The sequence below is a fragment of the Cebus imitator genome, unplaced genomic scaffold (genome assembly GCF_001604975.1).
Source record: "Cebus imitator isolate Cc_AM_T3 unplaced genomic scaffold, Cebus_imitator-1.0 Scaffold0, whole genome shotgun sequence".
Taxonomy (NCBI): domain Eukaryota; kingdom Metazoa; phylum Chordata; class Mammalia; order Primates; family Cebidae; genus Cebus; species Cebus imitator.
The window spans coordinates 20,817,811-20,836,393 of record NW_016107315.1 but is presented as its reverse complement, the minus strand read 5'-3'; the positions used below and the strand labels follow the sequence as shown (position 1 = coordinate 20,836,393).

The 18,583-nt window shown below is 38.1% G+C and overlaps 1 protein-coding gene across 1 annotated transcript in view; it reads left to right on the top strand.

Moving 5' to 3' along the window:
* Positions 1-3,940: 3,940 nt before the first annotated feature.
* The window catches only part of VWA5A (von Willebrand factor A domain containing 5A), a 29,492-nt gene continuing 14,849 nt past the window's right edge, over positions 3,941-18,583 (top strand). The window contains exons 1-10 of the mRNA XM_017524170.2: positions 3,941-4,063; positions 6,018-6,075; positions 6,194-6,396; positions 6,686-6,908; positions 7,033-7,208; positions 7,475-7,589; positions 12,649-12,818; positions 13,054-13,142; positions 13,346-13,490; positions 13,917-13,996. Of these exons, the coding sequence (XP_017379659.1) occupies positions 6,033-6,075; positions 6,194-6,396; positions 6,686-6,908; positions 7,033-7,208; positions 7,475-7,589; positions 12,649-12,818; positions 13,054-13,142; positions 13,346-13,490; positions 13,917-13,996 (1,244 nt within the window). The 5' untranslated portion in view covers positions 3,941-4,063; positions 6,018-6,032. The remainder of the gene's footprint in view (positions 4,064-6,017; positions 6,076-6,193; positions 6,397-6,685; positions 6,909-7,032; positions 7,209-7,474; positions 7,590-12,648; positions 12,819-13,053; positions 13,143-13,345; positions 13,491-13,916; positions 13,997-18,583) is intronic.

The following is an 18,583-nucleotide window of genomic DNA, read 5'->3' as shown; positions in this document are numbered from 1 at the left end:
AATAGGGGAGGGACGGTGGGGGGTGGGGAGCTGGGGGGGGATAGCAGGGGGAGAAATGCCAGATGTAGGTGATGGGGAGGAAGGCAGCAAATCACACTGCCATGTGTGTTCCTATGCAACAATTTTGCATGTTCTTCACATGTACCCCAAAACCTAAAATACAATAAAATAAATAAATGGGGAAAAAATAAATAAATAAATAAAATTAAATTATGAAAAAAAAAAGGGAGACCGGGCAATGTTTTTATTCTGAATGGTCATAGACATTGTGAAACTTGGGGTTCCTATTAGTATTAAAAAAAAGATGAGAATCAATATTGATGAATGCCTGGCAACACTAAGGCACAAAGACAGACTTTTAAGTGAAGATACCTCATCTAAAGTAGTCTCTACTTGCTCCCTATTATATTGCATTATTTTGGTTTTCCTTAAGCACTTTTGCTACCAGATATTTTCTTGTTTACTTAATTGCTTGTTTATTGAATATTTTTCCCTTATGATGTAAATTACAAGTGGGTAAGGATTTTTGTCTGTCTTGTTTATTGCCATAACGCCAACATCTAGAAAAGTGACTTGCATGATATTGATTCTTCCTAACCAGGAGCATGGAATGTTTTTCCATCTGTTTATGTCCTCTCTTATTTCCTTGAGCAGTGGTTTGTAGTTCTCCTCGAAGAGGTCCTTCACATCCTTTGTTAACTGTATTCCTAGGTATTTTATTCTCTTTGTATGGTCATACTGCCTGCCCAAAGTAATTTATAAATTCAACACTATCCCCATCAAGCTACCATTCACTTTCTTCAAAGAACTGGAAAAAACCTTTTAAAACTTCATATGGAACCAAAAGAGAGCCCACATAATCAAGACAATCCTAAGCAAAAAGTACAAAGCTGGAGGCGTCATGCAACCTGACTTCAAACTATACTACAAGGCTACAGTAATCAAAACAACATGGTACTGGTATCAAAACAGAGATATAGACCAATGGAAAAGAACAGAGGCCTCAGAAAAAATGCCACACATCTATAACCAACTGATCTTTGACAAACCTGACAAAAACAAGCAATGGGGAAAGGAGTCCCTGTTTAATGAATGGTGTTGGGAGAACTGGCTAGCCATGTGCAGAAAACTAAAACTGGACGTCTTCCTTATACCTTATACAAAAATTAACTCCAAATGGATTAAAGATTTAAACATAAGTCCTAACACCATAAAAACCCTAAAGAAAACCTAGGCAAAACCATTCAGGTCATAGGCATAGGCAAGGACTTCATGACTAAAACACCAAAGCAATGGCAACAAAAGCCAAAATAGACAAATGGGGTCTAATTAAACTTAAAAGTTTCTGCACAGCAAAAGAAGCTACCAACAGAGTGAACTGGCAACCAAAAGAATGGGAAAAAATATTTGCAATCTACCCACCTGACAAAGGGCTAATATTAAGAATCTACAAAGAACTAAAGCAGATTTATAAGAAAAAAAGCAAACCCATTCAAAAGTGGGCAAAAGATATGAACAGACACTTCTTAAAAGAGAACATTTATGAGGCCAAGAAACATATGAAAAAATGCTCATTATCATTGGTCATTAGAAAAACGCAAATCAAAACCACATTGAGATACCATCTCATGCCAGTTCGAATTGCATCATTAAAAAATCTGGAGACAACAGATGCTGGAGAGGATGTGGAGAAATAGGAACACTTTTACACGTTGGTGGTAGTGTAAATTAGTTCCACCTTTGTGGAAGACAGTGTGGCGATTCCTCAAGGATCTAGAAATAGAAATACCATTTGACCCAGCAATCCCTTTACTGCATATATACCCAAAGGATTATAAATCGTTCTATCATAAAAACGTGCACATGTATGTTCATTGTGGCACTGTTTACAATAGCAAAGACCTGGAACCAACCCAAATGCCCATCAATGATAGACTGGAAAAAGAAAATGTGGCACATTTACACCATGGAATACTATGCAGCCATGAAAAAGGATGAGTTCATGTCCTTTGCAGGGACATGGATGAATCTGGAAACCGTCATTCTCAGCAAACTGACACAAAAACAGAAAACCAATCACCACATGTTCTCACTCATGGCTGGCGTTAAACAATGAGAACACATGAACACAGGGAGGAGAATGTCACACACCGGGGTATGTGAGGGGCTAGGGGAGGGACAGTGGGGGAGGGGGGAGGTTGGGGAGGGATAATATTGGAAGAAATGCCTGATGCAGGTGACAGGGGGATGGAGACAGCAAACCACCATGGCATGTGTGTACCTATGCAACAATCCTGCAAGGTCTGCACGTGTACCCCAGAACTTAAAGTACAATAAAAAAAAAAGAAGTGCCTTGCATATAGAAGCCCAATAAATATATGTTGATTAAAAGAATGAATTACATTCATTCAGAAATTTGATCATTGAACTCATTAAATATTTTATATGAAAAGAGTGAAATTACTGTTTAAGCAAAATAAACACAAATAAAATGCATTCTTGTTTTTAAAAAAGAAGATGAGAATCAATATCGAGGAATGTCTGGCAACACTAAGGCACAAGGAAAGACTTTTAAGTGAAGATACCTCATCTACACCTGTTTAATTGTGTATATTGTACTAGGTTATGGGAATTTTCACATAATTGTCTTTTCAACAACCAGCATCTTATATGTGTTTCCTGATTCAGTTTTTTCTAACCAGGCTGCATGCCTGGTCTGTGGCAGACTTTTAGTGCTAAGCTCTAAGCCCAGCAGGATCAGATGATGAACTCTGCCAACTTTTCCAGCTTCTTCCTTTTGTTGCTCAGATGTTTCAGCCAATGGAAAGAAGGCACAGTCACAAGGAACAATACCAGACATAATTTCTATCCAGAGAAAAGAATAATTCCCTCTCATAATTAGTTTGGTACATGTGAAAAACATGGTTGTAGAGCCTAGTACAGATAAAATAGAATTTGTGCTTATGTTGTGCTTTACTATATGTGCATATATTACATGCATGTATACTGTATACACATGTGTGGGTGTACATATATATATACACATATATGTGCATTTACCTATATAAATCTGCATATGTATGTGTCTGTGTGTATATGTAATATATAGCTTTTACAACCACTAACATTCACTAGATCTCAAAAAAAACCTGTGGAGGTATGTCATTTTCCCCATATTACAGATAAGAGAACAAATAACTTGGGGAGAGTAAAATATCCACAACAAATACATCACAGAGACCAAAATCAAGCTGTGTTTTCTGTATGTATCATGTATTCTTTACCCGACAGTTTCTCAACAGCAATATTACACTTTAAGTCCCAGATAGAATAGGTTGTTTTGAAATAGAGAAGACATGAGGACCTTGATCACGTCTAATGTTTTAGCCAGATAAATGCGCATAGACATTCTCAGTTACTTACATTTTTATCACAAACGTTTGGATTCAGAATCCTGTAAGGACCCATGACAGGAAAACTGGGGCTTCCCTGATTAGAGGTTCTCTCATTAGAGCAGAAGTATGTGCCTTACACTAACTCCTTATCTTTTCCCTTGCTGTAGGGAGGGTGCAACTTGGGAACAAATGACTCAAATTAGAGATAAGATTTCAATGATATAGTGTCCATAAAGCTTTGATTAGCACGGCCCGGGACGCAGTAAGCCCTTGGCACTTAAGCGTTTACAGAAATATGCAGTTTTTAAAGTCATTGTTGATGTTGTTACTGTTGCAGCATTTTTTCTTTCCCTCTTTGCCTGTTCTCTGATTGTTCCTTACTAAAGACCAAAAAAAAAAAAAAAGCAAACGTTCCAAAGTCGAAGAATTTTCTTTTGATACAAAGCGAAAGTTCTATTATTTGTTTAATAATTTTCCGTTGATCCCTTAGTCTTGTGGTCGCTACTTTATTACCGGTCCCTAGAAGGGGGCGGTTCTTTCCGGAAATTGTGACCTCAGCTGTTTTCTTCACCGTGACTCAGAGCACTCAGGAACGCAGGAGCAGAAGGTAGGGGACCAAGCTGCCCGGGCAGAGCCTGGATCCAACTCCTGCGCCAGAGGACTGAGAGGTGCACATTCTAACTTCCTTTCCCCGGTCCCCAAATCTATAGGGCCTTCTTGAACTGCAAGCCCCATGGGTGAAGGATTAAATCCTGATGCGCAATCCCCAGGAAGGTTTCCTGAAACTTTGGCAATTTAGGGGAATCTTCTGGAGATTGAAGGGGGGGATTTAGCCATCTCCTAATCTCGAGGGCCTTCTTCCTACTTTCCTTCTCTTTTACTTTACTTTTTCCCACTTTTCTTTTTTTGATATGGACAATCGATGTTTGCTCAACTTCAAGACAGTGTAAGCTGAAAAAAAATGAGGCTGTTAAGCCTCCATCTACTCCAATCAACTGCAGCCCCTAAGCCCTTCTGTATAGAAATGTAAGAGACCGACGCAGACCCTTCTGTAAATGCTTGGACATTGGAAATATAGGACTGAAATCTAGCAAATCTAGGAAAGGTTAAATCAGTCTCTGATTTTTTCCAAGCCCCACTTCTTACCCCAATCTCCTCCTTGTCCACTTCACCCCTGCAACAGGCCGCAGGAGTGTGGCCGCAGCGCTGTGGCCGCAGTGCCACCCAGCTCCTCTCCCTCCCTCCTAGCTGCTAAGTGGCCCAGGCTGGGACTCTGCATTCCTGAAGCAGCTACCTGGCTTGGTGGGAAGCCCTGTATTCTCACAGTGCCTCAGATTCATGGCTTTCAGCTTGGTGGCCAGCCTCTACCTAAGTCTTGCAAGTTGCCTTTCTGAAGTGCCACCTGAGAAGACAGGCCTGATTCTGACCCAAACTAATTTTGTTTGTACTGGGAAGAGTAGGGGCAACGGTGCAGAATAGCAGGTTTTCCTCAACAAGGGATTTTTTCCTGGGCTTAGAATCAGGAAGTGAAGGCTATTTCCTTGTAGGGGACGCCCTCTGCGTCTCTCTGTTCCACTCAAGCCACTCTTGGTGAGTATTGCCCAGCCTGAGAGCTTCTCTTTCAGCTGTTTTACTCCAGTGTGAGTCTCCTGCCTTAAGGCTCTCTGCTTAAAATGTTATTAAAAGTTCTTCCCTCCTCCAACCCAGCCTGTTCTACCAGAGAATTTGCCCTAGTCAGGAGTCTGCATAGAAGCCCTTTTCTGAACATCCTCTCCTCTCCCTACACCTGCCACTGTCCTCTCTGTTGCTGTCAAACTGTGAGTCATTTTGCCACACTCAGTTTTCATCCAGTTTATAAAAATAAAAGCAGATATGGAATGAAAAGCCCGATTTATTGGTGCTGTTTGGTGGGGGTGAAAATGTAGGCTATGTGCATATGTAGTATTTACATATATTAGAATATTTTGGACAGATACAAATGTATCTTTTCATTTTGAGTCCCAAAAGAAATGTCACACCGTAAATAGCCTGTAACAGGAGGCCATCTTGGATCACACAGCTTCTCACATCCAGCACATCTCTGAATAACATGCTCCAAAGTGAATGGCGGCAGAGGTTTATTGATTAACAGTAACAACAATAGTAGGAACAATAGTGATGTCTATCATCATTGATTAAATGCCTTCTACAAGTCATGTGCTACTCTAGGGACTTCACATATACTAATTCATACATGATGTGTGGGTATGATGGTTCTCATTTTAGGAAGAGAATACTGAGGCTCAGAGGGGTTAATGACACCTACTCCATATGCCTAAGAAGTGGTGAATGAAATATGCTTTTGAGAAAGTGGAATTTGTATTTGAACCAGCCTTAACGTGTTTCAGAGATTTCCTGTTTAGTAGATGCCAGTGAATCTTACAGCTTCTGCACCTGGGATTGCCATTTAAAAGTAACCTTATGATTGAAATCTTTGTCTCCTTTTTTTAAGGCTCCATCTTCCTAAATCCAACATTAACCCTTTGAATGTATTCTTATGCCAGAGAAAAGCACATAAAATGCTGGTGTTTGAGCAGGTAACTTCCAACATGTCACTCTGTTTGTGATATGTCTTTTCTACAGGAATCTTGCATCACCATGGTGCAATTCTGTGGCCTACTCACCCTCCAACGGAAGCCAGGTAAGCCTAATTTGTGACTCTTACTTGACATTGAATCTTTGGCACCTAGCACAAGGCTTGACCTACAAGGAGGCATTCTGTTGAAGCTTGACGAACTTGAATTCTGGTCTATCCTCAGTACCACTGAAGAGTATCTCTGTGAGTGTGTCCATTTATGAGTTTGTGGCTGGTGTGTCTGCAACTTTGAACTATGAGAATGAGGAAGAAGTTCCTTTGGAGGCCGTCTTTGTGTTCCCCATGGATGAAGACTCTGCTGTTTACAGCTTTGAGGCCTTGGTGGATGGGACGAAAATTGTAGCAGAATTACAAGACAAGATGAAGGTAGTAGAGATTACCTCCTCCCTTCTTATTTCCTTAATGCATACTCTATGATCTCTACTAAATGTACCTTCACAAAACATGCTGATGTTGAAAGTTCTTTCTTTTACTCTTTTCTAACTGCCATTTTCCTAAAATCATTTTGGGGAAAAATCAATCAGAGGCATTCAAAGTATGGCTGTGATTAGACAAGACCAGTTACATACAGTCGCTCTGCACTACTCATCTCTTCATCAGCCATGTCACCTTGTATGTTCCCTTTCTTTCCCATCCCTCACCCTGTTCTTCTCAGGCCCGCACCAACTATAAGAATGCCATCTCTCAAGGCCACCAGGCCTTCTTATTGGAGGAGGACAGCAGCTCCAGGGATGTCTTCTCTTGCAATGTGGGTAACCTCCAACCTGGGTCGAAGGCGGCAGTCACCCTGAAGTATGTGCAGGAGCTGCCTCTGGAAACAGACGGGGCTCTGCGCTTTGTGCTCCCAGCTGTCCTGAATCCTAGATACAAGTTCTCTGGTGAGTATCTCTCCCCTTTGAATACTAGTGGTGGGTGACAGAAATAGGGAAATTTTCTTATGCTTGTGAGTGTGCTGAAAAGCAGAGTGTACAAGGAAAACAGAACTAAGGTCACTTTTTATAGGGTCGCCTAAGGACAGCTGCCTTGATGTGAAGACGCCTATAGTCCCTGTGGAGGACTTACCCTACACACTCAGCATGGTCGCCACCATTGATTCCCAGCATGGCATCGAGAAGGTCCAATCCAACTGCCCCTTGAGTCCTACTGAGTACCTGGGAGCGGACAAGACTTCTGCTCAGGTGGTTAATGAGCAAATACTGCTGTCATCAGTACCTCTGTTGCTTGAGTCTTAACTTGGTCTCTACCAAGTTCTTCCCAAATGGTAATCCGGAGGGGGTCCAACATGCTCCTTCCATATCTTCACTTAATCTCCAGTGCCTTTCTCTAGCCTCACCTCTGTTCCTGATCATGCTCTCTCATGGAGGAGGACCGCAGCCCTAACCTCAGCCCTAAAAAGCACGCAGTGATGATTCCAACGTGGCTTTTTTACCTGTCTCCAACTCAGGTTTCCCTGGCTGCTGGACACAAGTTTGATCGGGATGTGGAACTCCTGATTTACTACAGTGAGGTGCATACCCCTAGCGTGGTTTTGGAGATGGGGATGCCTAACGTGAAGCCAGGTATTTTCTTTCTTCCTCTGTAGTTATCCCCTAAGAGGCAACTCTCTGTCTTGGAATTACTGTCATACTGCTCTCTTTTCTTTCCCTGCCTCCAGTAGGGGGTAATACATGTGAAACACTGAAATAGCTTATACTACATCATGCAAGAATGGTTAGGTTTAATGACTGTCATGTGATATGTCTTGTAGGCAAATTTAAGTAGATCAGTAGATAATTGGGCAAAACCAGGAGCAGATAATTTACAAGAGAAAACATGGCCAGTTTATAAACAAGTGGCAGTGATCAGCCTTGACAGAAATTCATATAATCATGTGACATTTTCACCTTTCAAGTTATCAAAGATTTTGAAATCTGACGCTTCATGTTTTAAAAGGTGTGATGAATTAACCTTTTGAGAATAAATTTGGCCATTTGTGTCAAATAAATGTTAACTTTGGTAATTTCAATTTTAGAAATCTTACCTAAGGAAATAAATCTAAATATAAGTAAAAAATATGCACTGAGATTTCCCCTGTCATTTTAATAATATCAGGTATTAGTAAGCAATCAAAATGTTTCTTAGGGGCCAAATTTACTATGATAGATATACTTCATGAATTATTTTACAGCTACTAAAATAATGTACATTGACAAATTGAAGTAATTGGAAAAACAACCTCCAAGGAATGTTAAGTAAAAGAAAAGTAAGTTATAGTCAGATCACCACTATAAAATAATATGTGCATTAGGAAAAACATTTTAAAACACAGGAAGCTTCTGCACAGTAAAAGAAATTATCATTAGAGAGAACCAGCAACCAACAGAATGGGAAAAAGTTTTTGCAATCTACGCATCTGACAAAGGGCTAATATCCAGAATCTACAAGGAACTTAAACAAATTTGCAAGAAAAAAAAAATCCCATCAAAAAGTGGGCAAAGGATATGAACAGACACTTTTCAAAAGAAGACATTTATGCAGACAACAAACATATGAAAAAATGCTCATCATCACTGGTTATTAGAGAAATGCAAATCAAAACCACATTGAGATAGCATCTCACGCCAGTTAGAATGGCGATCATTAAAAAATCTGGAGACAACAGATGCTGGAGAGGATGTGGAAAAATAGGAACACTTCTACACTGTTGATGGGAGTGTAAATTAATTCAACCATTGTGGAAGACACTGTGGTGATTCCTCAAGACCTAGAAATAGAAATTCCATTTGACCCAGCAATCCCATTACTGGGTATATACCCAAAGGATTATAAATCATTCTATCATAAAGACACATGCACACGTATGTTCATTGTGGTACTGTGTACAATAGCAAAGACTTGAAACCAACCCAAGTGCCCATCAGTGATAGATTGAATAAAGCAAATGTGGCACATACACACCATGGAATACTATGCAGCCATGAAAAAGGATGAGTTCATGTCCTTTGCAGGGACATGGATGAAACTGGAAACCATCATTCTCAGAAAACTGACACAAGAACGGAGAACCAAACACTGCATGTTTTCACTCAGAGGTAGGTGTTGAACAATGAGAACACACAGACACAGGGAGGGGGCCATCACACACCATGGCCTGTTGGGGGATGGGAGAGCTAGGGGAGGGATAGCAGGGCTCGGGGGGTTGGAGAGGGTTAACATTAGGAGAAATACCTAATGTACATCATGGGGCGATGGATGCAGCAAACCTCCATGGCGTGTGTATAGCTGTGTAACAATCCTGCAAGATCTGCACATGTACCCCAGAATTTAAAGTATATTAAAAAAAAAAAAAACGAAAAGAAAATAGGAAGAATGCTAGTAGTAATTGTGATTAGATTGACTAGGTTTAGTTTTAATGTTTTTTTTTAATCTAATAATGTTTATTGATTGATCCATCAATCTCAACTGATACATGCAGTCTCAACTGAAGTTTTTTTCTCTTTTTTTTTAAGATAAAATATGCATAACAGAATTGACCATTTTAACTAATTTTAAGTGTACAGTTCTGTGGTCTTCAGGATATTCACCTTGTGTAACCATCACCACGCTTCATCTCCAAAACTTTTTTGTTTTGCCCAATTTTCTTAATTTCTAAGACTAAGTTTCGCTTCTTAATAACTTTAGTTTCTTAGTTTCTTTTAATGTTTCTTACTTTTTAAATTTTCCTTAATGTACTCTTTCTTGGAATTAAAATTGGTACAACCCGTGTCAGTTTGTTATGCTCTTGGGAGCTTCCTGGGCTGCCATGCTCCTGGTTTTCAATGAAGCAGGACTGCAGTCCTACTGCCATGAAGCATTTCCACATGGAGGAATGGACAGATCCTTGGTGACAATCATATTCCAAGTGGTACAGCTTGGGTTAGGCTCTTGCTTTTACAATTATAGCTGTTGTCAGGAAAATTCCTTGTAGTTGTTTTTCTACAGAGTACCCTACTCTCTCATTGTTAATGTTTGCTTCCAAAGTAGCTTCATACTTGAGCTCACAAATTGAACTTTTTCATTTTCCCTCACTTGTTCAACCATTCTTCCTCAGGGCCAGTTTTCCATGCTAAGGTCATTCAAGGGGCTCCCCAGCTTCAACCTGATTTGCTGTAACCAGCTCTTCTTCCACAAAGCTCCATGCTCTGTCTTTGTACATTAGTTATCTGCTTTTTCCTTTCCCTGTGATGACTATCTCCTTGGGTGTCCATGAAATATTCCCATAACAGTGACCTGCTTGTCAATTAGGATTATTTTAAAGGACTATTTTCACCAGAGAAAGTTTTATAATGTTGGATCTCAAAAGGTAAGGATTGAGATCTCAGTCCCTGTTTTTCTAAGAAGTTCCCTTGGCTCCTATGCAGATTTTCTCATCTGTTCCCCAAGACCATCTCTGAAGGCCACAGGGTGACATCAGGAACAGTCTTTATAGTCTTGTGAATCTCTTCCAGCAGAACTGCCCAAGTCTTGCTTCTCAGGTCAAATATTTAGTCAAGATGACTTGCTGTTCTCATCCATACAAGGAAGCAAATGACAACTTTAAGTGGCAGCTTGGCTCACTAAAACCATTTAGAGTTCTGCCAAATGAAACCTACCACTCTATGACAAAAACACAGTATGTTATTTTTTACAAACTTAGAACAGACGTACTTACTATATTAAGAACATAATGTCTTTTTAAAATTAAATTTATGATTTAATTTAAAAATTGTATAAAAATAAAATTTAGAAATACTTTTATAATATTGTTATTAAGAGTTTAATCTGAGTTGAGCCCTAAACTGAGTTCACTAAGTATATAATATTACTTAACCCTTACAATCAAGCTTGTTCAACTTGTGGTGTGTGGGCCACATGTGGCCCAGGACAGCTTTGAATGCAGCCCAACACAAATTTGTAAACTTTCTTAAAACATTATGAAATTATTTTGTGATTTTTCTTTTCTAACTCATTGTCTATTGGTAGTGTTAGTGTATTTAATGTATGGCCCAAGACAATTCTTCTTCCAATATGGCCCAGTGAAGCCAAAAGATTGGACACCCCTGCTTAAAATAATCTTGACGTAGGCGTTACTTACTACCTTGATTTTTCAGATGAGGACATGAGGCTAGCAAGCAGAGGAGCTAAAATTTGAAATGCCTCATTTGAAAACAAAGAAGCCAAGACTCATGGAGGTGAAAATAATTTGAGCCAGGCTAACGTTATAATAGATAATCCACATATAACATTTACAATTGACCGGGCATTGTTGTAAACATGTTCACCCGTATCATACCATGCCACACTTTAATCATGCTAACCCATATCATACTCATGCTAAATATGTTAACCGGTATCATACTCATGCCACCTTTAAACATGTTAACCCGTATCATACTCATGCCACACTTTAAACATGCTAACCCATATCATACTCATGCTAAATATGTTAAACTGTGTCATACTCATGCCACCCTTTAAACATGTTCACCCGTATCATACTCATGCCACCCTTTCTGGCTCCTCAGCATAGTGCCAGCTCCATTTAAACCAGCTGTCTCTGAGAATGGAAAGGAACCTGCTCATCAAAAAAGCTTCTCCTCCATCATATATCCAGACATCTGGATTGTATAATTGTTGTTTTTGAACTAATGTTCTCTCATGTATATGATGAACAACACCTATCTTATATAGAAGCCAGTTTGGTTATTGGCATATCCTATGGGGAAGAAATTAAACTGAGCCAGATTCTATTGTCATACCAAATCCCAGGACTACTGAGAATATACACCTATGATCCTAGAACCACTTTGTAAAAATAGGAGAATGGAATTTAATTATATATCCTCCTATATTTTCTGTAAAGCTGGAGTTAACAGAAATTGTACCTCTATCTCAGAACTAGCATTTCAATTCCTGTATCAGCCCTCTCTTGCACCTAAAAATAGTTATAGCTATGGCTTTGACAACGTGGCCAGATAGACTAGGCTCCTGTGGTCCCCCCACCCCATTATTTGGATGATGCTCATAGAATCCAACATGTATCCCAGTGTTTTCCTTTTTTCTGGGGACTATCAGTGAGTTATTCATACCCAAAGCAGACAGATTTACCTTGGCGGTGGGTATAATACTTATACTCTCAACTCTTGTAAATTGTCAACCTAAAAAATATCCATGTGAGTATCACTTTTTTCAAAGCTGTAATTAAAGACTTAAGGCCCATGGATAACATTTCCCATTTATTTGATTTGAAGAAAAGGTTCGATTCTGCAGATAAACTTGTCTGATTCTTTTGGCAAATGCTGGAACATTTTAACCTAACGTGTTTCATTCATTTGTGTAGCTGCCAGGAAGCTAGTAATCAGTGACATTGTTTTAACTATTGCTTGTGTCTGCTAACTTCTACCCTCTTTCTTCTTTTTCATATCTGTTCTGCTTTTGTCTGTCTCATATATTTATAACTCACCTTGAACCCATTGCAAGCAGTTGTAGTATATGAATCATCACAGTGTTTTAGATTTGAGTTTTTCTTAGCTCTTGATTGTAATCACTACCATTGATTGTTGGGTTCTAGGACTCTTGTGTTCCTTTTTGTCTTAGAGTGGCTTTATCCTTTCTGTTCAGGTCATTTGATGGGAGATCCAACTGCAATGGTGAGTTTCTATCCAAATATCCCAGAAGATCAACCATCAAATACCTGTGGAGAGTTTATCTTCCTCATGGACCGCTCCGGAAGTATGCAGAGCCCCATGAATAGCCAGGATAGATCTCAGCTGCGCATACAGGCAGCCAAGGTAAAGCTAGTTTTTCTCCTTTTCTGGGTCACATGCTCAAGTGAGGATAAATCGAGGATAAATCTGAGGGTTAAATTCGGGTCTATTTGGAGCCTGAGCCACAGCAGCAGGCTGGCCTTGGAATGTAAGAAGGGACAGGTGGGTGATGGCCCACATCCTCAAGAATCGATTGGCAGGGCCCATGTGTTTTGAGGAGCCTCTCTCACTCTGTGTCCTCATACTCTCTTACCTTCAGGAAACACTGATTTTGCTGCTGAAGAGTTTGCCTATAGGCTGCTATTTCAACATCTATGGATTCGGCTCTTCCTATGAGGCATGCTTCCCGTAAGTTACTGGAAAGACCGTAGAGAGTACAAAATGAGAGTTTAAAGAAAAAGACTAAATTGTTAAAGGGGTTACTGCAGAGCTGACTTTGGCGTTGAGGATTTTGGATAAGACTAACTTTTGATGGGGGTTTCTCAATTCAGGGACTATACTGTGCAAGGTTAAGTAACCCTCGTGTAACTGGATGTGTTTGTTTTTCTCAGGGAGAGTGTGAAGTACACTCAGCAAACCATGGAGGAGGCCCTGGGGAGAGTTAAGCTTATGCAGGCCAACCTAGGGGGCACTGAAATCTTGGCACCACTCCAGGACATTTACAGGAGACCCTCCATCCCAGGCCACCCCCTACAGGTAAGAAGTGGAACATAGCTAACAGAAGAGACAGTGAGGGTGAAATCTCTAAGAATCTATGCCCCTGAGCTTCATGCAGTATATTGAAATATGATTTGTAATTCACAGTTTTCTATTATACAATAAATAGAAAATAAAAAGACGATGTATTTTTCTTCTTAACTCCATGCAATGGACAATGGAAGGTCTTTTGTGGAGTGCCATAATAACTTAGATGTAGCTAGGAGGGAAGGCGCTAAAAATTTCCACGGTTCTGAGCAGATCATGTGAGAATTGGTACTAATGACTGAAACATTAGGGATCTTATGCCTCTTTTAGAGGCACCAGAGGCTCTGCAATGAAATAGGTGGATTTTTCAAGGACAAATTCTGGTATCTTAAAATGAACTTGACAAAGACCTGATGAACATTTTCTTTCTTTGTACAGCTTTTTGTCTTTACAGATGGAGAAGTTACAGACACATTTAGGGTAATTAAAGAAGTTGGGATCAACAGACAGAAACACAGGTATGAAGAGAATGTGATTTCTGGGTGATTGGAACTAAGTGGTGGCACATAGACTCTAGTGCTACATGATGCCAGCGTTGACATTCCTTGAAGAGGACCATATGATTTCAGAATTTAGTTTTAGCAATTGAAAATCTATTTCTCCCTATAAAAATTAAAATTATTTTTTAAAATAACAACAACACAGCAAAAATCATTGTTTGTCATTCTTTCTAAACTACAATGGACACAAGAATTGAATAGTAAGATGTTAATTGTTTTTACTATAAATGTTGTTAGGAAAGTGAGACATACAGAAAACTACACAAATTATAAATATACAACTGAATAAATTATCACAGTGAACACACTGTGTAATCGCCACATAGGTAAAAACTGGAATGGTAGCAGACCTCTCCATCTATACCCTTTTCCGTCATGTACGTCACTATACACTAAAGCTTTCCTGACGTAGTAACACCATGGGTTATTTGTGCATGTTTTGAGTGAAAAGAAATGAGTTATACAGTATGCTTTCATTTCTGTGTATATCATTACTTTTCTTTCAGCAGTATGTTGAGAGATTTATATATATTTTGTGTATAGCCATAGTTAATTTTTATTGGTATATAGTATTCCATAAAATGACTATACCATAATTTATCCATTGATTTTAGTGCTGATGGACTTTGATTTGGCTGTTAAAAATGATACTGCTGTGAACATTCTTGTATTCTGTACATGTATTTTTTGTATACACGTGTATATGCATATATACATATTTATATACATAGATGTTTCTCTGAATAGGCAGAGTTGTGGAGTTTCTATGGAATATCAAACAGTTTTCCAAATGATTGTACTAATTTAATTCATTCTAGCATTGTAGGAGTATTCCAGTAACCTCATTTCCTCTCCAAAATACGGTATTATTTGTCTCTACATTTTAGTCAATTTTTTATGTGTTTAATAGCATCTTCTTATGGTTTTAATTTACATTTTCCTGATAACGAATGGAATTTAGCACATTTTGTATTTATTGGCCAGTTGGATGCCCTCTTTTATGATGTGCTCTCAAGTCTTTTTTCTGTGAATTATTTCTATTAGATTGATTTCCTTTTCTTACTGACCTATAGTTCATTCTGTAGTCTGGATACAAGCTCTTTGTTGACTGTATGTTCTAGATATACCGTACACTTACTTACTCTGTAGGTTGCTCTTGGCTTCAAAATATATTTGAGTAATAGTTGTTGTAAATTTTAACGTAGCTTGATATTTTTTAGTCTTCCCCTTTATGCTTCATGTTTTCTGCGTCCTGTTTAAAAGTCTTTCCCTACCCAAGGTGATGAAGATTTTTTTGTTGTTATTTTCTAGAAGTTTTATTTTTTCTTTTACGTTTGGATTTACAATGCACCTGGAACTTATTTTTGTGCATTGTGTGGTGTAGGGGTTAGGTTTCATTTTTTTTGTAATAACGTAGATATCAAATTGACCCTATTTTATTTATGGAAAAGTTTGTCCTTTCCTCACTGATGTGCAATGTCATCTCTGTCATCAATAAGCACCTATACATGTGTAGATTGTTTCTGGATCCTCTGTTCCATCACATTGGCCTATATACATCTAGACATGTGCTAGAACCACACCATATAAATTAGTACAGCTTTATGATAAATCTTGATTTCCAATAGTGTTAAATCCTCAATTTTTTTCATTTAATAACAAAGACTATCTTGGTTATACTTGACTCTTAGTATTTGTATTTTAGAATTAGCTTGTCAGTTTTTACCACAAGAGGAAACCTGTTGGGATATTGGCTAGGATTTCATTGGCTTCATTAGATCTATTTAGACAGGACTTACTCTTTACTTTATTGAGCATTCCAATCCTTTTATTTACTTTGATCTTTTCTGATTTCTTAAAACTTTTTTTCCAACATTTTATTAAGACAACTTAGACCTATAGAGACATTCCAAAAGTAGATCAGTGGGGCCAGGAGCCATGGCTCATGCCTATAATCCCAGCACTTTGGGAGGCCAAGGCAGGCAGATTGAGACCAGCCTGGCCAACATGGCAAAAACCCGTCTCTACTGAAAATACAAAAATTAGCCAGGCGTGGTAGTCCATGCCTGTAATTCCAGCTACTCAAGAGGCTGAGGCAGGAGAATTGCTTGAACCCGGGAGGCAGAGGTTACAGTGAGCCAAGGTCACATCACTGCACTCCAGCCTGGGCAACAGAGCAAGACTCTGTCTCAAAAACATAAAAAATGGACACCATATGCCCTTCACCAAGGTCTACCAGTTGTCAACCTTTTACATTTGTTTCAGATATGTTTTTTGTTAAAACATTTGAGGGCAAGCCACAGATATCATAACCCTTCATATATAAATACTTAGGCACTCATCTTTTAAGAACAAGAACATTCTACTACATCACAATAAAACTATTAAATTCAAGAAATTTAAAGTTGAGATAGCACCATTATCCAAATGCAGGCCATATTTGTCAATTTTTCTTTTGTTCTTTATAGTTTTCTATAAGCTTTATAGTTTTTAATTTTTCTGTTTGTTCTGGGAACAAATCCAAGGACACGTATTTTATTTGTTGTTACGTCTCTTTAGTCTTCTTTACTCCAGAGTAGCTTCTCAGCTTTTTATCCTCTTTCATGAAACTGACATTTTGAAAGAGTACTAGCCAGTTATATTTTTGAATCTTGATTTGTGTTTGTAAGACCGTTTAAATTTATGTTAAGATTGGTATTAAACATTTTGGCAGAAATATTCCAAAGGGGCTTGGGGATGTCAAGTTTGACTGCTTAGTTAAAAGTAGTATGTAAAAGGTATGTTTGAAATTTTGTAAACATCTTGTTCTCAACAAATGTTTACTCGGTGGTTTAGCATTCACTGGTGATTATTGCCCAAGTCAGCTATGAATTTCAGTGGTGACAGAATGATTATCGAAATTCTGTCAGCTTTTCCACACCAGGTAATTGGCATCCTACTGTTTAAAAAAAAAAAAAAAGAAGAAGCTTTTCCTCTTCCTTTCTTCTCTCTTCCTTCCTTTTGTTTTATCAGTAGGTACTCTTGGATTCTTTCATTATTTTTCAGTATGTGTCACATAATTCTCATGATTCATTTAGATTCTCAAAATTTTCAAAATTGACCTGTGAAATCCTTTTTAAGGCATCTGTATGTTTTTCTCACATCTCTTTACTTTATGAATACTTTCTTTCTAATACACACTGTTGTAGACTCACCTGTACTTTCCCAGCCCTCCGAGAAGCCCTTGAAGAAATACTTTTTAGTGAAAGCAATAAATAAAAATCAATATTTGAGTGTTAGGTGCGCTACTTACTATTGTGCTGTTATTTATTCTTGGCATTTTCAGCAGAGAGAACTGGGAAATGTTGAAAAGAAATTCTGAAGTTTTTACTGTTTCCCCACTTCATAGGTAGCAGTGTAGCATTCCTCCTCTTTTCTCCAATTACATATTTATGTCTTCTTTTCTACAGTGTGAGAAACCTAGCTTCCTGCGTAATCAGTAAACTTACTCATTTCTTCAATTTATCAATAATAGTTCACCCTTATCCATGGGGTATGCATTCCAAGACCCGTGTAGGTACGTGAAACCGTGGATAATACCAAACGCTTTCTATCTTACCATTCTTTCCTATACATATGTACCTGGGATAAAATTTAATTTACAAATTAGGCACAGAAAGAGATTAGCAATAACTAACAATAAAATAGAATTAATAAGTAAAATAAAGGTTACTTGAACACAAGAGCTGTGATACCACATATATCTATCTGGTACCCGAGACTGCTGCTAAGTGACTGACAGGTGGGTAGTGTAGACAGCATGGAGACGCTGGATAAGAGAATTCATATTCAGAGTGGGACAGAGCAGGATGGCACGATATTTCATTATGCAACTCAGAATGGGATGCAATTTAAAATGTATGAATTGTCTATTTTTGGAATTTTTTATTTAATATGTTTGGACTGCAGTGGACTGCAGGTAACTGAAACTGTAGAATGTGAAACTGCAGATAAGGGAAGCCTTCTGTACACACAAAATCTATCTGTAATATTTTATAATTATCTGTGTAGAGGGCTTCATGCATTTTTTAATTAAATTGTTTCCCTAGGTGTTTGATGCTATTTTAAACAGTATTTTAAAAATTTTATTTACTGGATGGTTTATTTCTATATAGAGATGAATTTCAATAGCTTGTTTTACTGTGACTTGTATTTAATGATGTTAATTTAGATATTAACTAAATTCCATATTTGCAGATTCTTTTAGATATTGTATGAAGAATCACATTTGTAAAAAAAATATATTTTATTTTTCTTATTTAAAAAAAAACTATTTTTTTCTTATTTAAAATTTTTTTTTCTCCCCTTTGGATTACCTTGGGGAGGATCTCTAATAGAAATCTAAATCAAAATGATCATATGCTTATTTTATTTTGGACTTCAAAAGGAACATTTCAACATTGCACCATTAAGTATGGTGTTATCTATAAGTTTTTTTTTTAGTAGTTATCCTTTCTATTATTAAGGAAATTTCCTTTTATTTGTTTTGAGGGTTCTTTTCTCTCT